Source organism: Mauremys reevesii, linkage group 1 (assembly GCF_016161935.1).
Source record: "Mauremys reevesii isolate NIE-2019 linkage group 1, ASM1616193v1, whole genome shotgun sequence".
NCBI classification, from domain to species: Eukaryota; Metazoa; Chordata; order Testudines; family Geoemydidae; genus Mauremys; species Mauremys reevesii.
Genome location: NC_052623.1, coordinates 12019526 through 12043233, shown reverse-complemented (window position 1 = coordinate 12043233; position 23708 = coordinate 12019526). Strand labels below are relative to the sequence as shown.

The 23708-nt window shown below is 46.7% G+C and overlaps 1 protein-coding gene across 1 annotated transcript; it reads left to right on the top strand.

The window, feature by feature from the left end:
* The first annotated feature begins 14117 nt into the window (after positions 1-14117).
* On the top strand, positions 14118-15065 carry LOC120397874 (olfactory receptor 52E2-like). The gene has a single exon (XM_039524526.1). It carries the CDS (start codon positions 14118-14120, stop codon positions 15063-15065), a length of 948 nt encoding a protein of 315 aa, XP_039380460.1.
* Positions 15066-23708: the final 8643 nt, after the last annotated feature.

The following is a 23708-nucleotide window of genomic DNA, read 5'->3' as shown; positions in this document are numbered from 1 at the left end:
AGTTTTCTCCTGGTTCTCTGGCTCTCAGACCGAGCTCTATGCAGACCTGTCTGGTGACATGGTGCTGGGCCCTCATCACTGACTAGCCAGTCAAGGAGACATTAAATCCTTTCCTGACCTTACTGTGCTGTGTCAGCCTGAGAAACTGGGCAATCTGCCTATGTACAACTGATAGGGTTGCCACCTTCCTAATTGCTGGTAACTGGAAGCCTGAGGCCCCACCTCTCTGCTCTGCCTCTTCCCCTCAAGGCCCTGCCCCTCACTCACTCCTCTCCTTCCCACCCTCTGTCACTCTCTGGATCGTCCCTGTGACACTCTGCACTAAAGCACCCATATTTACCATGGCGATGTAATTATGGTATGTCTTGTACAAAATATGCCCTATGAGGTATCATTCTTAAAGTCTTAATCTGCTAAACATTGATATCCCCTTGGATTGTATGCACTCTCATTGTATGTGAAGCTATGAAATCCTGCTATGTGTGAGTTACTAAAGTGTGATGTGAGGCTGGAAACACCCAAAACCAGCCTTTTAGGTATGTCAAAGGAGTAGCCAGATACTGTTAATTGCTGTTGTCAACACTCATCCAGGGAAGAAACCACTAGCTCAGAAACTCTGTATAAGAAAGCCTACTCGGAGGGAGTATGGAGACAATGGAGAATGTTTGTCCAATGGAGGCAGACCACCCATGTCACATACATAGACTTTCCAGCAAGCTGGAAGAAACTATAAAGGATGGGGAGTGACATCATCTCTTGTCTTCATTCCCGCACAACTCAACACCTGCAAGAAGCTCTGTAAGACAAAAGACTTTGAATGGGGATAGGGAACCGAGACTGCAAAGCAGATGCAGCCTGTGCCTCAAGACTCTGTAAGCCTGCTTGTATCATCAGTCGGGGTGAGATATAGACAATTCTAATTCACAGCCCTCTGTGGAGAAAGAAGTGGTTCAGGACTATTTTAAAAAGCTAGAAGAGTACAAGTCCATGGGGCCGGATGTGCTGCATCCGAGGGTGCTAAAGGAGTTGGCGGATGTGATTGCACAGCCATTGGCCATTATCTTTGAAGACTCATGGCGATCGGGGGAGGTCTCGGATGACTGGAAAAAGGCTAATGTAGTGCCCATCTTTTAAAAAGGGAAGGAGGAGGATCTGGAGAACTACAGGCCAGTCAGCATCACCTCTGTCCCTGGAAAAATCATGGAGCTGATCCTCAAGGAATCGATTCTGTAGCACTTAGAGGAGAGGAAAGTGATCAGGAACAGTCAGCATGGATTCACCAAGGGCAAGTCATGCCTGACTAACCTAATTGTCTTCTATGAGGAGATAACTGGCTGTGGGGATGAGGGGAAAGCAGTGGATGTGTTATTCCTTGACTATAGCAAAGCTTTTGATTTGGTCTCCCACAGTGTTCTTTCCCATAAGTTAAAGGAATATGGGCTGGATGACTGGACTATAAGGTGGATAGAAAGCTGGCTAGATCATCAGGCTCAACAGGCAGTGATCAATGGCTCCATGTCTAGTTGGCAGCTGGTACCAAGCGGAGTGCCTAAGGGTTGGTCCTGGGGCTGGTTTTGTTCAATATCTTCATTAATGACCTGGAGGATGGTGTGGACTGCACCCTCAGCAAGTTTCCAGATGACACTAAACTGGGAGGAGTGGTAGATATGCTGGAGGGTAGAGATAGGATAGGCTACAGGGGGACCTAGACAAATTAGAGGATTGGGCCAAAAGAAATCTGATGAGGTTCAACCAGGACAAGTGCAGAGTCCTGCACTTAGGTTGGAAGAATCCCATGCACTACTACAGACTAGGAACCGAATGGCTAGGCAGCAGTTCTGCAGAAAACGACCTAGGGGTTACAGTGGATGAGAAGCTGGATATGAGTCAACAGTGTGCCCTTGTTGCCAAGAAGGCTAACGGCATTTTGGGTTGTATACGGAGGGGCATTGCCAGCATATCGAGGGATGTGATCATTCCACTCTATTAGACATTGGTGAGGCCTCATCTGGAGTATTGTGTCCAGTTTTGGGCCCCACACTACAAGAAGGATATGGACAAATTGGAAAGAGTCCAGTGGAGGGCAACAAAAATTATTAGGAGACTGGAGCACATGAAAGTCTGAGGGAACTGGGATTGTTTAATGTGCAGAAGAGAAGGATGAGGGGGGATTTGATAGCTGCTTTCAACTACCTGAAAAGAGGTTCCAAAGAGGATGGATCTAGACTGTTCTCAGTGGTATCAGATGACAGAACAAGGAGTAATTACCTGAAGTTGCAGTGGGAGAGGTTTAGGTTGGATATTAGGAAAAACGTTTTCACTAGGAGGATGGTGAAACACTGGAATGCGTTATCTAGGGAGGTGGTGGAATCTCCTTCCTTAGAGGTTTTTAAGGTCAGGCTTGACAAAGCCATGGCTGGGATGATTTAGTTGGGGATTGATTCTGCTTTAAGCAGGGGGCTGGACTAGATGACCTCCTGAGGTCCCTTCCAACCTGATATTCTATTATTCTATCTAGTGTGTATAAATCTTAGAATGCAAGTTTGTTTGATTTCCAAAGTAACCTGCTTTGATCTGTTTCCTATCTCTTATAATTACATAACATCTATCCTTCTGTAGTTAATAAACCTGATTTATGTTTTATCTTAATCAGTGTGTTTTTGAGTGAGGTGTTTGGGAATATTAGCTCCGTTAGCAAAGGCTGGTGCAGATCTTCCCCTCATCGAGGGAGGAGCAGACTATTTAATGAATTTACGCTGTACAGATCTCTGTGCAGTGCAAGACGGTCTAATTCTGGGTGTATGCTCCAGTAGGGGTGCAAGGCTGGGAGCTGGGAACTTCTCTGGTGCCTCCATTGTTGGTCCATGAGTGGATTAGGTAAAGCTCTCAGGTAACTCAATTGGGGGTGACACCACCTGCTGTTGTGTTGGGTGGTAACAGGGCCCAGGGGGGCTGGCTGGCTGTATGTCACCAGCAAAGCAGGGGGAGAGGCCAACCCAGCTAAATGGTTTGGGGGAGAGCGGTTCCATCAGCTTCCTGGCTGTACCCCAAAACAACACCCTGGCACCCCCATATTCACCATTGTTATATAGTTGCCACAAATCTTGTAGAAACTTTGTCATGTGAGGTGTCAATGGAAAAGCTATGGTTTGATGATCCTATTTGTATGCATGTTTCATTTTTGCTTGAAGTTATGAATATTGACTATATATCTGTGTTTCAAATGTGTTTGCTTCTGTGGTAACGTCCACAAGGTAGTTTCCATCCAGTCGAGCCAGAACTTTGTGAATGGACTGTTCATGTTGATGTCCCATCAGAAAGCACAATGAGCCATGGAAGAAGCTTATCCCCACCTGATGGACTTTCCTGAGAACATTCAAACCAGGAGATGGGTAATGGCCTGCTCTGACTCATTGAAGCACGCAAGGGAATGTGACCAGCTCATGTGACACCAGACTCCAACTTGTGCCTGTACTTTCCCACTAACTGTGCTGGGGGCTTCGTTTGGGACAATGAAGTTCCCTGCACGTGGCAGAAGCTATAAAAGGGAAGTGACATCAGCCCTAGGCATCACTCCCCACAACTCAACACCTCAAAACACGGCTAGAGAGAAAAGATTTTGATTAGGGAGGTGGTCCCAGTCTGAAAAGGAGAATTCCCGGCCCATGTATGGAAGTTTGATGAACTATTTGTACCATCAGGGTGAGATATTGCTTGATTCAAACCCTGTCTAGTTTATAGAACTCAGATTGTGATTTCACTTTATTTCTTAGGTATTTTACTTTGATCTCTACACTTAGTTATAATCACTTAAAATCTATCCTTCTTTAGTTAATAAATCGATTTTATGTTTTTTACCTAAACCAGTGTGTTGTTTGAAATGCAAAAGGGAAATCTGCTCAGGAACAGGGGCTGGTGCATTGTACTCTCCACACTGAGGGAGGGACAGACTGGGTAATAAACTTACACTGGTCAGGCTTCTGGAGACTGAAGACTCCAGGAAGTACTATCATCGTAATACCACCGATCATCCGAGGGATAGACGATACTCCTATTGATATGCTAATTGGCAATGGTTCTCTCCATATAGCTCAGGCTGTTAAAGTGTCTGTCTGCAGCAAGAAGGAGCATTCTGTTGGGACCTCAGAAGGAAAGGGGAAAGTCCCAGGAACAGGTGAAGAAAAGAGAGTCTCCTTGATTCCCCTGCAGCAGTGGGAAGCTGCATGCTTCCAGGGGTGGCGGTGGTTGAAACCAGCTCCTGCCCTTCTGCTGAAGGCAGCGCTGCCTCCGGGAAAAAAATGTCCATGTTGCTGCTAAACAAGGGACAAACCCAATGCTAGGGAGTATAGGGAGATGAGGAGGTGGGTGTGGGTTCCTTTAACACTGCAGCAGGAGGTAACACCACCTCAGGAAGGGAGGGGTGTATGGATCCTGCCACTGAGACAACTGTCTAGGCTGTTAGCTGTGAGCCCTTCCTGGCTGACCAGGGGAGAGATCCCACTCTAGAGAGCATAGGGGTATGTGTCCTAGAGGGGGGCCCAGGGGAGAAACTGGGGGAGGAATAGTGGGGGGTACAGGAATGTCTCCTCACTGATCACATGGGGGAGGATGCCCAGGACAGAACTGAAGATTCAGCATTTGTGCTCCCAGGCACCCAACCTGTGGCTCAGGCTTCGAGATGGAACTGTGTAACTGACCTGCTGGAGGGGAGCAGTCACACAACTGACCTCTCGGGGATAGAGAGGGGGTGACGGAGGTACCCCAATCCAGCTCCGACTTCTCAGGACTTTGTTCCTGACGTGCTTGTGACAACTAACTCTGTCTCTTTAAAACAGGATGCAGGTCAAACTGAATCAATGGCTGTCTGTGGAAATGCTAATGACTCAACTGACAGAGGGGAGGAGGAAATTTTAGATTTTAAAGGATTCACAACAGAGTGATTTGTGGGTAAGATCTAACTTGTATATTGACCTGGGTCTGGGGCTTGGTCCTTTGGGATGGCTAGAACCCTTTTTCTTTTACTGGGGTGTTGGTTTTCATAACCATTCACCCCCATAAGGAGTGGCGCTGGTGGTGATACAAGGGAACTGGAGTATCTGAGGGAATTGCTTGTATAACTTCTGGTTAGCCAGTGGGGTAAAACCAAAGTCCTCTCTCTTTGGCTGGATTGGTGCCTTAAATGTAAAGAACCCCCAGCCTTGGGCTTTGACTTCCCTGCTCTAAGCAATTTGTCCTCAATTGATACTCTCAGTAGTGTCCCGCCAAAGGCCTCCTCGTTACAAGGGGATACTGAGGGGAAAGGAAAGCCAGTAACTAAACACATGTTAAGGTTCAGGGAGGAGTTGAAAGACACAATGGGTATTGAACAAATCAAAGTGTCCAAGCAGAAGGTGTGGTGTAATAAAAATACTTGGAAACACCTACCTGTGATAAAAGATTTGGTGTTATTGTTAAATCTCATGATGCAATGTCTGTTGCTAATGGGAAATCTTATAACAAAGAATTTGGTACTGATGGCAAATCCTATGAAAAGGTGTAACATGCATGATTTTTGGGGAAAGCTTTTGGACATGCTACAAATAGTAAACAAGAAGCCGTATGCAGATACCGCTTCTCAGCTATCACCTGTAAACAGGCTCAAAGCTCATCACAGCAGGGAAACCATAATAAATCTGGTCTTCTGTGTGGAAGGGGAAACTGAGGCACACCACTGCATGGCATTGATGAATATCTGTATTGAGTTATCACCAGTTAGAAAAGCACAATGGTTTTACAATGCCGCACAGATACAAAGAGAGGTTTTCTAGTGACGCAGAGAAGGCACACAGAACTTTTTAAAAACACATGTGGAGAACACTACAATGTTTGCAACACTTAGGTGTTGAATGTTCCAAACCTTGAGAAGGCCTTGTGCACACTCCCTCCAAATTAGTCAATGACAAACACTCCTGCAGTAAACTAAGTGGGGAGGTGTGACATTCTGTGCCCCAAAACAACTCCCTGGCACTCCCATATTTACCATGATGATATGATATGTAAGGTATCAATGAAAAAGTTATGGTCTGCTGAATATGATTACCCTATTTGTATGCATGTATCATTTTTGTACCTAAAGTTCTGAAAGTGTGCGAGGGCATGTGACCAGCTCATGTGACACTGGATTCCATTTGTGCCTGTACCTTTCCACTAACTGCTCTGGGGGCTTTTGCTTAGAAAAACGAAATTCCCTCCACATGGAAGAAGCCATAAAAGGTGGAAGTAACAAAATCACTTGGTCTCACTCCCCTCCACAACTCAACACCTGGAAAAACCTTAGGAACAAGGGCCAAACTGGTGATTTGGTCCCAGACTGAAGAGATTTCTAGCCTGTGTATGGAAGGCAGTTGGACTGTTTGTACCATCAGGGTGACACACTGTATGGTTCAAATCCTGTCTAGTTTCTAGAACTCAGATTGTCATTTTGCATTATTTCTTAGGTAATCTACTTTTATATGTACACTTATTACTTATAATCACTTAAAATCTGTCCTTCTGTAGCTAATAAATCGGATTTATGTTTTTTACCTCATACAGTGTGTTCTTTCAAATACAAAAGGGAAACCTGCCCGGAGACAGGAGCTGGTCCATTGTCCTCTACACACTGAGGGAGGGGAGGACTGGGTAAAAACTTACACTCACCAAGCTTCTGACTAAGGTAAGACAGTGCAGCTCTGGGGTCCTAGGCTGAGGAGCTGGGGTGGGGGGGAATTGCCTGGAGCCTCTCTATTGTTGGTGCATAAGTGCCTAGTGAAAGCATTCATGTAACTGCAGCTGGGTGCGTCCCTGGCTGTGTCTGGCTGTGGAAGTGCAAAACCTGGAGAGGATTGCAGCTTGTCACAGCCTCACAGTGTGAGCGGGAGCCCAGGTTGGTTTGCCAGAGGGCTCAGTGGTATCCCCATTCCAGGTTGCATCCTGAGATGTCTGTCACATCCACCTAAGGAACAAGCCCTGCTATACCATGAATCCATTTCTTTCTTGTCATGACCTCAGTTACTAATGGAGAGACCATGGATACGGCAGGGAAATCAGGACTCCTCGGTTCTGTCTGTCATTTTCTGTGTGACCTTCACCGAGTCACATCTTCCTTTGCCTCATTTTACCTATCAGTATAATGGGTATATTTTCATAGTCACTTTCCTTTGCTAGCTGTTTTGAAGATCCTTCAATGAAAATTGCTAAGCAGTATGATGATAGTTACTGGTGAGAATTACTGATCTCCCCATGTGCCTGCAGAAAGTGTTCGTGTCTCCTCTCAGTCACCTTTCCCCAGATCTCTCTGGCTACTATCTACCCATTAATACTGGGCCTTTACAGGGTATCAGACCCTATGGAGAGCTGGGCATTATCCTTAGTTTTCTTACTAATCAACTACTTTTAAAAAATACACAAATACACAGAGCAGCCAATTCCTCTCTGACTCAGCGGAGAGCCCAAGGGTTCTCATCTCCCTTTGGGAAAGTCCCTTAATTACTGTTTACTTCTGAAGCTGGATAAATAGCACAGAAGCGCAGACAAGGAAAGAGAGACATTGGCTAGAGTGTCTCCGGTCTCCAGCCAGTTTCCATTCAGTTGCAGCTTCTCCCCTAGAGGCAGAGCGAACCCCCCTGGCATTGCTCACAGCTGTATTATAAACGGTGCACACCCCTGTGTCAGATCTCGGCGTGGGATGCTGCTGCAGATGCTGGGGTGAGAGAGGTGTGGGAAACGGCTGCCTGCGAGGGATTCCCAGGGAAGACACATCCATCTCAGAATTCAGAGGTACCAGCTCTTGCTTAGGAGCTCACCTGCTTGACAAACCCAGTGCAATGTGGGCGTGATGGGATGGAGAATAGGTCTGTGGTCCTTTCTGCTCTGCACAGCCATTAACATGCCAGGGCCCTTGCCACAGGGGATGAGTTTGCTCCAATATCACTGGTCAAAATGTCCCTCTTTGCTCCCCTTGGAGGAAGAACTCAGTAAGCTGTGTGTGAGTTAATGCACAGGGACTCTCACCTCCTCCTCTTGCATTTCAGGGCTCTGGCTATTAACGGGTGGGGGGGTTCTCACCTGACTTTCTGATAGAAAGCATGGAGGTGCTAGGGCTCCTCACTAGAATAATTATATGAATATTTCAACATGGGCAAGACGTCTTTTCTCCTGGCTTCATTCGAGAATTTGGCTGAACTGTGATGCCTGAAACTTTCAAAAAACAATGCAGCCGGATGCAGACACCCAGTGTTGGTAATTTCAGTCCATGGCTGTGTCTGACTGTGGAAGTGCAAAACCTGGAAAGGATTGTAGCTTGTCACAGCCTCACAGTGTGAGAGGGAGCCCAGGTTGGTGTGCCAGAGGGCTCAGCAGTACCCCAGTTCCAGGTTGCATCCTGAGCAAGTCTGTCACATCCACCTAAGGAACAAGCCCTGCTACACCATGAATCCATTTCCTTCTTGTCATACCCTCAGTTACTAACGGAGAGACCGTGGTTACAGCAGGGACGTTAGGGCTCCTGGGTTCTGTCTGTCATTCTCTGTGTTACCTTCACCAAGTCACGTCTCCCTTTGCCTCAGTTTACCTATCAGTATAATGACGATATGTTCATAGTGACTTTCCTTTGTTAGGTGTTTTGAAGATCCTTCAATGAAACCTCCTGCACAGTATGATGATAGTTACTGATGAGAATTACTGATCTCTGATCCCTTAGCGATAGCCCCGTGTGCCTGCAGAAAGTGTTCGTGTCTCCCCTCAGTCACCTTTCTCCAGATCTCTCTGTCTTCTATCTACCCATTAATACTAGGCCTTAACAGGGTATCAGACTTTTATGCCTCGTTTTCTTACTAATCAACTACTTTTTAAAAATACACAAATACACAGAGCAGCCAATTCCTCTTTGACTCACTGGAGAGCCCGAGGGTTCTCATCTCCCTTTGGGAAAGTCTCTTAATTACAGTTTACTCCAAAAGCTGGATAAATAGCACAGAAGTGCAGATAAAGAAAGAGAGACATTGGCTAGAGTATCTCCAGTCTCCAGCCTGTTTCTATTCAGATGCTGCTTCTCCCCTAGAGGCAGAGCAAACCCCGCTGGGATTGCGCACAGTTATATTAAAAACGGTGCACCCCACTGTTTTGGCTTTCGGTGTGGGATGCTGCTGCAGATGGTGGGGTGAGAGAGGGGTGGGAAACGGCTGCCTGCGGGGGATCCCCAGGGAAGACGCATCTGTCTCAGGATTCACAGGTACCCGTCTGTCATAAACATACAGCTAAGGGCAGTATAAAATCCCTCTTTACCCTGTAAAGGGTTAATTCCTCTTTTGCCTGTAAAGGGTTAAGAAGCTCAGATAACCTGAATGGCACCTGACCAAAAGGACCAATAGGGGGAGAAGTTTTTCTGTCTGTGTCTCTGGGAGCCAGCCAGGAAACAGGGCAGGGGGAAAAAAGCATCTAGTCTTGCAGAAGTAGTAAGTAATAGCAGAAAAGACATGCATTAGATTACCTTTTTTTTTAGCTTGTGAATTTTCCCTGTTTTTGTAAGTTTAAGGTTTTGCCTAGAGAGGAAATCCTCTGTGTTCTTGAGTCTTTTGTTATTCTGTAAAGTACTTACCATCCTGATTTTACAGAGGTGATTCTTTTAACTTTTCTTTCATTAAAATTCTTCTTTTAAGAACCTGATTGATTTTTCATTGTTCTTAAGATCCAAGGGCTTGGGTCTGTGTTCACCTGTACCAATTGGTGAGGATATTATTCTCAAATCTCCCCAGGAAAGGGGGTGTAGGGGTTTGGGGGGATATTTGGGGAAGGTAGTGCTCCAAGTGGCCCTCCCTGAATGTTTGTTTAAATCACTTGGTGGTGGCAGCGATACTAAGGCTAGAATGGAATTTGTGTCTTGGGGAAGTTTTTAACCTAAGCTGGTAAAAATAAGCTTAGGGGGTCTTTCATGTGGGTCCCCACATCTGTACCCCGGAGTTCAGAGTGGGGAAGGAACCCTGACACCATCTCTTGCTGAGGTGCTCACCTGCTCGACAAACCCAGTGCAAGGAGGGCGTGATGGGATGGAGAATAGGTCTGTGGTCCTTTCGTCTCTGCAGAGCCATTAAACATGCTGGGGCGCTTGCCACAGCGGATGTGTTTCCTCCAATAGCACTGGCCAAAATATCCCATTTTGTGCTGCCCCTGGCTGATGGCCTCCAGCTCCGAGGTGGCTGCATTTCAGTGGCACAGGGAAGGGGGACACTAAGGAAGGAAACTGGAATCATGCTTGCTGGAAGTTCACCCCAATAAACATTGAATTGTTTGCACCTTCAGACTTCGGGTACTGTTACTCTCTGTTCAAGTGAGAAGGGCCAGGGAAAGGGAGGGTGAAGGGATAAGCTCTCCAACAACAGTCCAAATGGTTAAAGTTTGGTAGACTTATAACCAACTGAAAATGAGGTCTCCTAATTGAAGGTGTCAGACAGCGTTAACTAACCATGGTGCCACCTGCATCACCTGCAATGGCCAATCCACTTGTGAATCCCATTCAGCTATGCTCTTTGCTCCAATAATGCGGCAAGGAGTTCCACTGGCCACATATGGATAATGTAAACAATTTTCTTTTCTCAGTGTTATATGTTCAGACTTTCAATGTAATTGAATGTTTCCTTGTCCGTGTTTTATGAGCCAGAGTAAATATAAATGTCTGATCTACTTTCTTTATCGATAGATTCATAGGGTTTAAGATCAGAAGGGACAATTAGATCATCCTGGCTGACCTTCTGTATAACACAAGCCATTAAATTTAGGGTTAGGGTTACCCCTGTATTAAGCTCCAAAACTTGTGTTTAACTAAGACCTGGTCTACACTAGGATTTTACATTGTAGAATCATAGAGCCACATGGTGAGAAGGGACCTGCAAGGGTCAGCTAGTCTAACCCCTGCCAAGATGCAGGGTTTGTTGTGTCTAAACTATCCAGGACAGATGACTCCAGCCTCCTTTGGAAAACCTCCAGTGAAGGCGCTTCCACAACCTGCCTAGGCACCTGTTCCATTGTCCTCCTGTTCTTACAGTTAGGGAGTTTTTTCTGCGATTTAATCTAAATCTGTAATGAGTATGAGTATCAGAACAAATTTTCTCCATCTTTTTTATGGCAGCCTTTCAAATACTTCAGATCCGCTATCATGTCCCTCCTTATTCTCCTCTTTTCCAAAATAAATATACCCAGTTCCTTCAGCCTTTGCTCCTATGGTTTGCATTCCATCCCTTGGATCATCTTTGTCGCTCAACTCTGGATCCTTTCCAGTTTCTCTACATCGTTTCTAAACAGAGGTGACCAAAATTGCACACAGCACTCCAACTGAGACCTAACCAGTGCCGAGTAGAGAGAGTGCTGAGTACCATGACTTGCGCGCTATGCCTCTGTTAATGCAACCCAAAATTGCATTTGTTTTTTTTTGCAACAGCGAAAAAATCAACACCCCTGACAGCTGTCGCTATATCTACCTAACCCCAATGTAAACGGCATGAGGTCACCAGAACAATTCTTCTATTGACCTCGCTACCATCTCTCGGGGAGGTGAATTACCTACACTAACGGGACAACCTCTGACATCGCTGTGACTAGTGTCTACATGTAAGTGATTTGCAGTGCTGCTGTAATGTTTTAAGTGTAGACAAGCCCTCAAGTAGATCTTCCACAAAAGCATCCAGTCTGGATCTGAAGACATGGGGAGTTGGAGAATCCACCACTTCCCTTTGTAGTTTGTCCCAACAGTTAATCACCCTGATTGTTAATCATCTGGCCCTTATTTCTAATCAGAATTTTCTGGCTTCAGCTTCCAGCCATTCGGTCTTCCTCTGCCTTTCTAAGATAGATTACAGAGCCCATTAGCACCCATGGGTTTCTGCCCATGGAAGTCTGTGCTTGATTGTCTTTTTGATGAGATACATAGATGAAGCTCTTTAAACCTCTCTCTCTGTAAGGCATTTTCTCCAATCATTTTCATGTTTTTTTTCCCGCACCTTCTCCAATTTCTGCACCCTCTCCACTTTTTCAACATCCTTTTTGAAATGTGGACCCCAGAACTTGCACAGTTGGTTTCATCAACATCATGTTCAAAGATAAAATCCTTCCCTGCTCCAACTCACCACTCCCCTGATTATGCATCCAAGGAGCATTAGCAATTTTGGCCACAGCATCACACTGGGCGCTTATGATGAGTTGGTTGTCCACAATGACCCCTAAACCCTTTTTAGGGTCACTGCGTTCCATAATACCAGAGCCCTAGCCTGGGGGTCGGGCCTGCATTGCCTGTTCCGACAGGACCACTTTCCATTTGACTGTATTAAAACATTTTGTTTGCATGGGCCCAGCTCAACAAATGCTCCAGATCAACCATTATGCCCAGGCCAACTAATGGTAACGACTCTGCCAAGGTTCGTGGCGTCCGCAAATTTTACTTGCAATGATTTTCTATTTGCTTCCAGATCACTGATGAAAAAATTGAATATCATCTGGCCTAGAACTGATCCCTGCAGAACCCTACTAGAAACACCCCCATTCGCTAACAGTTGGCCATTGACAACAGCTTTCTGAGATCTGTCAGATAGCCAGCTTTTAGTCCATTTAACATGTGCTCTACTGATACTGTATAGTGTTCATTTTTTTTAACTGAATGTTTTCCCCTGCTAAATCAAATGCCTCAGAAAAATCTAAGTCTGTTGCATCTGCTTGGTTCCCTAGATCAACCAAATGTATACTCTCATGAAAGGATGAAATTGGATTTATATGACAAGACGTGTTTTCCATAAACCATGCTGTTGACTGGCATTAATTATACTCCTAGACTTTTTTTTAACTAATCCCATATCAGCTTTTCCATTGTTTCTTAATCTTGTCAAATCTTTTTTTAAAAACTTTCCCTTTATTTTTTTAATACTTTACGTTTAACGCAGAACTTTCTTGTTTTTTCCTTTGCAAGGGGTGGGGGGCTCTGCTGCTGCCTGATTACCTACTTCTGCTTTCGAATGAGATGTGTGGTTGATCGGTCAGTTCGTAACTCTGGTGTTTGTAACTCTACTGTTCTACTGGTTCTACTGTAGATGTTGACCATTTGCCTCCCTTGCCTTCTGGTACTCATGCCTCAGCTCCTTCATTTTCCTCTGCACTGCAGCATGTCCCAATCATAGCACTTTTCCCACAAGCTGCAAGAAATCTGCCTATAGGTATTGAAATTCCTACAGCTGGAGCATAGCTGGGACTCCTCAGCCTCCTCTCCCCAAATACTGAGCAGTTCCACACTGGTCCAAGCGGGAGACCATTTCCTGCATGGAGCTGCCATGGCCACCTGGGAAGATGTGATGTGAACACTCCACGCCGAGCAAACAGGAAGGGGAATTTCAAAATTCCTGGGCCTTTAAAGGGGGAAGAGTGGAAAATATTTACCTGGATGCAGGGCAGAAGAGTTGAAAGTCCTGACCAGAGTGGTTAGGATGGGCATTGTGGGATGCCTGCCAGAGGTCAATTACACTGATGAAATCAATCACAGGTTCTACACTGGCACTTTGGTGACAAAACCTTTGTGTAAAAAGCCTTACAAGTCTCGTCAAAGTGCCTTTATTACATCACTGAACCCGAGGAGTTCTGTCGTCAAAAGTGGCTTTGTAGTGTTTACACCTCCACTATTTCTTCACCAAATGCTGCTTTTTGGCGAAGAAATGTGGCACTGTAGACAAGACCTAAGGAACAAAGAGGGATAACCAATATTCTCTCGTGTTTCCTTCTGACACCTATTAAGGATTCCCACACTCTGATGTGTAGCAATTATTGACGAAGGAAGGACCATAAAATATGAAATTACATTAGTAGGGTCAGTTGTTCATAATTCATTCATCTGAATAATGAAAATGTCATTTTTCAGTGTGTGAAGAGTGACCAATCTGCTTCATCCATCAGAACAGCCTCCACTTGTGCATGTAGTGTCTCATATTAACATTGTGTCTCCATCCAGGTGTTTGTCCTGCGACCATCACCCCAGATCCTGGACACATACAGGAAGTCAGGGGAACGTACGGTACATGCAGGAGACACCGTTCTGCCTCAGTGTTGGACACCTTCTCTCCTTCACCATGTCAGACTCCAACTCAACCGACTTCACCAACCCCTCCACCTTCATCCTGCTGGGCATTCCTGGCCTAGAGGCAGCCCATGTCTGGATCTCCATCCCCTTCTGTGCAATCTATGCCATAGCCCTCTTGGGAAACTTTGCCATCCTGTTCATCATAAAGACGGAGCCGAGCCTCCATGTACCCATGTACTATTTCCTCTGCATGCTGGCCATCACTGACCTGGTCCTGTCTACATCCATCCTACCCAAAATGCTGAGCATCTTCTGGTTCAGTTCCAGAGAGATCAATTTCACTGCATGCCTCACTCAGCTGTACTTCAGTTTCAGCTTCCCTACGATGGAGTCTGGGATCCTCGTGGCCATGGCTTTTGATCGCTACGTGGCCATCTGCGATCCTCTCAGACATTCCACTACCTTGACAAACCCCATGGTGGCCAAAATTGGCCTGGCTCTGGTGCTGCGCGGCGCCATACTCATACTGCCCTATCCCTTCCTGGCGAGGAGTTGGCCATATTGCAGAACGAACATCATTCCCCACACGTACTGTGAGCACATAGCTGTGGTGAAGCTGGCCTGTGCCGACATCAGCGTCAGTAGTTACTACGGCCTCTCTGTGGCATTCTTGGTGATCGGTATGGATGTGTCTTTTATCGCCGTGTCCTATACCCAGATCCTCAGGGCCATCTTCAGACTCCCAACAAAGGACGCCCGGCTCAAGACTTTTGGGACCTGCGGCTCCCACCTCTGTGTCATCTTAGCCTCTTACATCCCAGCTCTCTTCTCCTTCATCACACACCGTGTTGGGCAGAATGTGGCCCTGCATTTCCACGTTCTCATGGCCAACATGTACCTCCTGCTGCCCCCCATGCTAAACCCCATCATCTATGGGGTGAGGAACCAACAGATCCGGGATAGGCTGCTCCAACCCTTTACTCATAAATGGACCTAAAGTTTTCTCCTGGTTCTCTGGATCTCAGACTGAGCTCTATGCAGAGCTGTCTGGTGACATGGTGCTGGGCCCTCTTCCCTGAATCACTGACTAGCCAGTCAAGGAGACCTTAAATCCTTTCCTCACCTTACTGTGCTGTGTCAGCCTGACAAACTGGGGAATCTGCCTATGTACAACTGATAGGGTTGCCCCCTTCCTAATTGCTGGTAACTGGAAGCCTGAGGCCCCACCTCTCTGCCCTGCCTCTTCCCCCAAGTTCCGCCCCTGCTCTACCTCTTCCCCTCAAGGCCCCGCCCCTCACTCGCTCTTCTCCTTCCCACCCCCTGTCACTATCTGGATCATCCCTGTGACACTCTGCACCCCAAGGCACACCATATTTACCATGGCGATGTAATTATGGTATGTCTTGTACAAAATATGCCCTATGAGGTATCATTCTTAAAGTCTTAATCTGCTAAACATTGATATCCCCTCAGATTGTGTGCACTCTCATTGTATGTGAAGCTATGAAATCCTGCTATGTGTGACTTACTAAAGTGTGATGCGAGGCTGGAAACATCCAAAACCAGCCTTTTAATTATGTCGAAGGAGTAGCCAGACAGTGTTAATTGCTGTCTTGACCTCCCATCCAGGGAAGAAACCACTAGCACAGGATATGAAAGCCTCCTTGGAGGGCACACCCCCCATGTCACATACATCGACTTGCTGGAAGAAACTATAAAGGATGGGGAGTGACATCATCACTTGGTTTCAGTCCCCCACAACCCAACACCTGCAAGAAGCTCTGAAAGGCAAAGGACTTTGAATGGGGGACAGGAGCCCAGGCTGCAAAGCAGATACAGCCTGTGCCTTAGTTGGGTGTGTGGCACCACCTGCTGTTGTGTTGGGTGATAACTGGTCCTGGAGGGGCTGGCTGTGGGTCACCAGCAGAGCAGGTGGAGAGGCCAACCCAGCTGAATGGCTTGGAGGCACAGTAGTTCCAACAGCTTCCAGGCTTCACCCTGGGGGTACATCCGGTCACAATCTCCACTTTCTATCCAGCCCCCACAGCTGGGTTCCCTCTTTTCCCGGGCTGGGACGGGAGCTGCTTCAGCCTGACAAGGAGCCTGCCTGTGGGTAGGAGATAGGCCTGGTTAATGACTCAATGTCTCCCTCTGCCCTGCAGTAACTGGACATCATTATACATAGCGATATGAATAGAATTCTTAAGTCAGTTTCATGGTAGAGATGGTGAGCTTTAGAGTTGCAAAGAGTTCTTTCAGAATTAATCCTTAGGTTACAGTCCAATGTCCAGTATCAGGGTGATCCAGAATGGAACTGGAGACCTGAGTCTTGTGACTTGAGCTTCCCCTGATGAAGCTTAAGCAGATTTCAGATGACAGGATCATGACCCAGGTGTTCTTTCTTGGCCACTGGCAGGCTACTATAATGAAGAATAGTTGCTTTGAAGTAGAATTACCTATTTCCTACGTATACACAGGTAACTCTTCCATTCATCAGCATAAGATAATTATCCATAAAGCGGTTCATAGGTTATTTACTACAAACGTCAGAGAGAGTACAGACAATGAAGTTATTACACCCCCAAGTTTAATTTTAATTATTAATATTTTCTTTTGATCTTTGAATCAACCGACATACCAACAGACAGGAACCATCTGTTTACATGGTTAACATGTAACAGGATATAAGTAAACACATACAATTAGCATTACCTCTAATTCTCTAACAAACAGGTTTGCATTTCAAAGCTCTATTCCACTTCCCATTTATATTACTATTTATAGAGTATGGCCCTAACTACCATTTATAAACTTCTCTAATACGTCTGTAAAGGTTGAATTTGGGTCAATTAGCCTTCTAGTTGCATAACCCTTTCTGACCATCTGTCACACCTATTAACTCACGTTTGATTGTATGAACGATCTGTATTCTCATATTTTTGGGCTTTCACTGTACTCTTCGCTCATGCTCCTTGTCCTCAGAGGCAGGAGGCTAGGGCAGAGGTATCTATCTATAGATAGGTTGGTCATTTAAGACTATCAGCCCTAACAAGTTCTCGCCCGGATAGAAGGAAGGATTAACTGCATTCTAGATAAAACCAGTTTTCTCCAGCTTCTCTGCTGAGGAAGGAATGGAACCTACCCAGAAGAGGGAACAGAGGGAGGAGTGGTTGGTCCAGCCCTTTAAAAACACAGAGACTAGATGAGTCAGGAGAAGCTGGGGCAGGAGAGAGGCACAAGGACGGCAGACGGGACTCTTTGGTTTCAGCGCTATGGCTGCAGCTGAGAGAAACACTCCAGATGGAGAGAAGCCAGGAGTTGCAGGAGGTGGCTCCTGGATACCTTAGAGAGATCTGACCAAATTCCAAAGAACACTCCAGGGCAGTGAGGCCACTGAAGCAGGGAATGGTGGGCAGCTGTTCTGTGTGGTGTTTAACGGGAACTGGGTATCTCTTGTGCTCTCTAAAGTAGAGGAATTGTTTTATAACCCCTTTTGCAAGGCCGGGGGCTGTTTGCTTTAATGATCCTATGCCCAGAAAGAGAGAAACTGGGAACAGAGTGCGCCCAAGGAGGAGCTCTCGTAGGGTGTGTTGAAGCAATGGGAGAGTCTGGGGGAGCCCAGCCAAAACTAGTCTCAGGGCCCTGGCGCTTGGCCTGCAGGTCTCTGCTCCCAGAGGGAGGTGCTAGAATGGAAGCTGCACCCCGAGAGTGGGCCTAGAAAACCAGCCCTGGACTAGGGCCTGAACCCTGCCCCAACTCAAAAACACCTGGGTCCAGTGTGTGGGACCCAAACACAGCTGCCTGGCAGGTGTCCGGGTGCGGGAGCTTGAGTGGGGCTGTGACAGAAAATCTGGAGCTGGTGCACGGATGCTAGGGGACTGGGAGTGGACCGGGAGTGGAGCTGGACGATCCCAAACCTGCAGGGAGGTATCCACAAGATCTTCTCTTCACCATAATGTGGCCCACTCTCCTCTGCCCTCAGTGTTTCCCAGGGTGCTTCAATTCCCAGACTGATCCTGCCAGAATCCCTGAAGGAAACATTTCCTGAACCAGGCAGTGCCGGTTTAGGGTCAGGGAGAGGATTTGGGGTCAGGGAGAGGATTTGTCTGTCCCTTGGAAAGTGCTTCCCAGAATGGAAAAGGCAGGGAGTCCCTGTTCTACTGGATATCGTCCCATCTCTATCTCTCACTCTCTCCATCCATTTTGGTTCCTTTTCTCTCCTTTCCTTTCTAACTCCCCCCCCCCCACACACACGCCTCCCTCTCTCTGCCACTTCTAGTGTGCATCCCACCCTGGCTGCCAGTTACAAACACTCAAGGGTCTGTAATTCCGTCCACTTCAGTGGCAAGTGCAGGTGTAGCACTGTGAACCGCTGCAGCTGAGCGCTGATCTGGCTGGGCAAGAAGCCGGGTGCATTAGTCTGGTTATTAATCCAGGTAAAACTAAGTCCCTGGCCATTACCATCAAGCAGCCTGCAACTGCAAAGCAACCAGCTCAGTATTAACCTGTCTAGAGGGATTGCTGGGCAGTTGGTAGCTACATAGACAGGGCTGGAGGCTGCTTGAAAGATGTGGGTGCTCCGTTCATACAGTGCAGCCCTTGGGGGGATGTCATGGCCGCAGGCTGCTACAAACCTTCAGCTCTATAGAACAATGGGTCCCCGAGCTCCAGTGGAGGGAAGCAAAATGTGGGGGACTGAGGAAGGCTGAGGAACTCTGGGCCGATGTTTTCAATGCTCGTGGTCTCCAGCAGCTTCTCCATATCAAAATCATCAGCACAAGATCAGGAGTGAGGATATAGTCAACCCACAACTGCCCCCATCAGCACTGTGTCAGTTTTGGCAGCTTTCTTGTTGGGAACACATTGCTAGAGTGAAAGAGCAGCGAGTTCTGAAGTGAGCATGCCAAGGAATTCCACGATATGGCCTGTGATCACCTGGGTGCCAAAAGCTTTGGTGGCAAAACAGACCAGCCGCTGCACAAATAGGTAACCTGACCCGCTTAAACACCTTCCCAAAGATCAGTCCGGGCAGCGTTCAGTTTGTAAGGAGACTATGTTCCTTTGGGGTTTCTCATGAAAATGATGATATACCTGATGGGACGAACAGCTCCCCAGTTACTGTGGCAAAAGGTCTGTTGATCCAATAATGTGTGTGACGCTGAGGTCTGACAAACAGAAAGTGCAGGTGACACTCACTGAACAAGGAAAGTGACAGGGACATTTTCAGGGGGTCACATATTGCGTGTGTGTTGGGTAGCGGGGAAAACACTCTTTCATATTCCTTTGCTCTGTACCTCAGTTTGGTTTTCTCCTTTGGTACAGACCAGAATGTAGTCTTTTTCAGGACATGGATGAATGCCTTATATAAAAACACAAAATTCGATCTTAGAGAGCTCAAGTTTGATAGACATATTGCTCTGACATGCTGTACCCCAAAGCAACACTCTTACACCCCCATATTCACCACTGTCATACAGTTCCCACAAATCTTGTAGGAACTATGTCATGTACATAAGAACATAATCTACTTTGATCTGTATGCTTATTAGTTCTAATCACTTAAAATCTCTCTCTCTGTACTTAATAAATCTGATTTATATTTTTTACCTAACACAGTGTGTTGTTTGAACTGTAAAGGGGAATCTGCTCAGGAACAGGGGCTGGTGCGTTGTCCTCTCCACAGTGAAGGAGGGACGGGCTGGGTAATGAACTTACTCTGGTCAGGCTTCTGACCGGGGTAAAACGGTGCAGCTCTGGGGTCCTAGGCTGGGGAGCTGGGGGGAATTGGGTGGAACCTCTCTATTGTTGGTTCATGAGTGGTTCGTGAAAGCATTCCTGTGACTCAGCCAGGGGTGTCCCTGTCTATGAATGTTTGTAGGAGTGCAGGACCTGGAGGGTCCTCACCGTGTGAGATGGGACTCAGACTGGTGTGCCAGAGGGCTCAGCAGCACCCCACTTCCAGGCTGTACCTTAGGGAAGTCCTGCACAGTGGCACAGCAAGCAGGGTAAAATGCACAACTTGTTACAGAGTCACAGACTTTAAGGCCAGAAGGGACCATGGTGCTACTAAACAAGGTACAGACCCAATGCTAGGGAGCAAAGGGAGATGTCCTCGGGAGGGGAGCCAGAGAAGGGTGATAGGCTCATAGAAACCACTGAGGAGGTGGGTGTGGGTTCCTTTAACACTGCAGCAGGAGGCAACAGCACCTCGGGAAGGGAGGGGTGTGTGCAGCCTGCCACGGAGACAACTGTCCAGGCTGTTAGCTGTGAGCCCTTCCCGGCTGACGGGGGGAGAGATCCCACTCTAGAGAGCATAGGGGTATGTGTCCTAGAGGGGGGCCCAGTGAGGGAAACTGGGGGAGGAATAGTGGGGGGTACAGAAATGTCTCCTCACTGATCACATGGGGGAGGATGCCCAGGACAGAATTGAAGATTCAGCATTTGTGCTCCCAGGCACCCAACCTGTGGCTCAGGCTTCGAGAGGGAACTGTGTAACTGACCTGCCGGAGGGGAGCAGTCACACAACTGACCTCTCGGGGATAGAGAGGGGGTGACGGAGGGTACCACAATCCAGCTCCCGACTTCTCAGGGCTCCTGAGGTGGTTGTGAAAACTAACTCTGTCTCTTTAAGACAGGATGCAGGTCTGTGGTGTCTGTGGAAATGCTAATGACCCAACTGACAGAGGGGAGGAGATAATTCCCTGGGTTGGGAAGACACAGAAAGCAGCTGTGAAAAGACACACCTGTTAGCCCAGACAGAACAGATCACAACCCTCTAGGAAAGGGGGAGCGGAAGGTTCCAGTGCTGGGAGTGGGGATCACAAGGAAAGTCCAAGAGGGGGGTGGATTATGTCCATGGGTATAACCCTGGGGTTGGGAAGCAGCTCAGCAGAGGGCTAGCCAACATGTAAAGCCCACTTACTTCCTTACCTCATCAGACCCGGCATACCGAGACCCCAAAGATCGCCTTAGGCTGAGATCGCTACTGAAGGGTTGTGACGTTATTGACATTAACTGTGACCGTATAGATCATTGTTGCAACCAATGTCATATTGCAGCACCAAAACTTATACAAAGAAGGTCGAGTCAGGTGTCTATGAAAAGGTTGTAATTTGCTGGTTATGATTATGCTGTCTGTATGTGTGTATCATTTTTGTAGTTGAATTTACGACTAGTGGCTATGCATTTGATGAAATGGGTATAAACCCACAAAAGCTTATGCTCCAGTACGTCTGTTAGTCTATAAGATACCACAGGACTCTTTGTTGAATATTGGCCATGTACTTGTATCTCAATGTGTTTGATTCTACATAGCATCGGTGAAGCATTTCATCAGCTCCTTGAGAAAGGACTATTCTGAGTAAGGACAAAGGGGTGTCCTTCCACCTGGCAGAGGATATAAAAGGCCCTGGAATCCCCTCCATTTTGTCTTCAATCCTGCTTCTGACCTCTGGAGGAACTGTGCTTGAAACTGAAGGTCTAAACAAAGGACTGAACAACCCATCCAGGCTGGGATGTTTTTTTACTCCATAGACTTGATTGGTTTAAATCTGCAGTAATCCCATCAAGCCTGAAACAAGCCTGAACTAAGAACTTTGCAATTGTTGTATGTATTTGATTCCATGTAACCAATTATTACTCTCATCTATATTTCTTTCTTTTTAAAAATAAACCTGTAGATATTAGATTCTAAAGGATTGACAAGCGAGTGATTTGTGGGTAAGATCTAATCTGTAGATTGACCTGAGTCTGCGGCTTGGTCCTTTAGGATGACTAGAACCCTTTTTCTTTTACTGGGGTGTTGGTTTTCATAATCATTCATCCCCATAAGGAGCGGTGCTGATGGTGATACAAGGGAACTGGAGTATCTGAGGGAATTGCTTGTGTGACTTCTGGTTAGCCAGTGGGGTAAAACCAAAGTCCTCTCTGTTTGGCTGGTTTGGCACCTTAAATGTAAAGGACCCCCAGCCTTGGGCTGTGACTGCCCTGCTCTAAGCAATTTGTTCTGAATTGATGCTCTCAGTAGTGTCCCGCCAAAGTCCGCCTCCCATTACAAGGGGATAATGAGGGGAAAGGAAAACCAGTAACTAAACACATGTTAAGGTTCAGGGAGGAGTTGAAAGACACAATGGGCATTGAAGAAATCAAAGTGTCCAAGCAGAAGGTGTGGTATAATAAAAATACTTGGAAGCGGGGAGGTGTGGCATTCTGCACCCGAAAGCAACTCTCTGGGACTCCCATATTTACCAAGGTGATATGATTATGATGTATTTTATAAAAGGATGTCATGTAAGGTATCAATGAAAAAGTTATGATTTGCAGAATATGATCACCCTATGTGTATGCATGTATCATTTTTGTACCTAAAGTTATGAAAGTGTGCGAGGGCATGTGACCAGCTCATGTGACACTGGATTCCATTTGTGCCTGTACTTTTCCACTAACTGTTCCGGGGGCTTTTGCTTGGAAAAATGAAGTTCCCTCCAAATGGAAGACGCCATAAAAGGTGGAAGTAACAAAATCACTTGGCCTCACTCCTCCCCATAACTCAACACCTGGAAAAACCTTAGGAACAAGGACCAAACTGGTGATTTGGTCCCAGGCTGAAGGGATTTCTAGCCTGTGTATGGAAGACAGGTGGAATCTGTCCTTCTGTAGTTAATAAATCAGGTTGATATTTTATTTACCTAATACAGTGTGTTGTTTGAAATGCCAAAGGGAAACCTGCTCAGGGACTGGGGCCAGTGCCTTGCACTCTCCACATGGAGGGAGGGGCGAACTGGGTAAATAACTTACCCTCGCTGGGCTTCTGACCAGGGTAAGACGGTGCAGCTCTGGGGTCCTAGGCTGGGGAGCTGGGGTGGGGGGGAATTGCCTGGAGCCTCTCTATTGTTGGTGCATAAGTGCCTAGTGAAAGCATTCATGTAACTGCAGCTGGGTTTGTTCCTGGCTGTGTCTGACTGTGGAAGTGCAAAACCTGGAGAGGATTGCAGCTAGTCACAGCCTCACAGTGTGAGCGGGAGCCCAGGTTGGTTTGCCAGAGGGCTCAGCGGTACCCCTGTTCCAGGTTGCAGCCTGGGCAAGTCCATCACACCCACCTAACGAACAAGCCCTGCTATACCATGAATCCATTTCCTTCTTGTCATGCCCTCAGTTACTAATGAAGAGACCGTGGTTACAGCAGGGAAGTCAGGACTCTGTTCTGTCTGTCATTCTTTGTGTGACCTTCACCAAGCCATGTCTCCCTTTGCCTCATTTTACCTATCAGTATAATGGGTATATGTTCATAGCAAATTTCCTTTGCTATTTGTTTTGAATATCCTTCAATGAAGGTTGCTACACAGTATGATGATAAAAAGAACAGGAGTACTTGTGGCACCTTAGAGACTAACAAATTTATTTGATGTATTTAGTATGATGATACTTACTGATGAGAATTACTGATCTCCCCGTGTGCCTGCAGAAAGTGTTTGTGTCTCCCCTCAGTCATCTTTCTCCAGATCTCTCTGTCTACTATCTACCCATTAATACTGGGCCTTTACAGGGTATCAGACCCTATGGAGAGCTGGGCATTATCCTTAGTTTTCTTACTAAGCAACTACTTTTAAAAAATACACAAATACACAGAGCAGCCAATTCC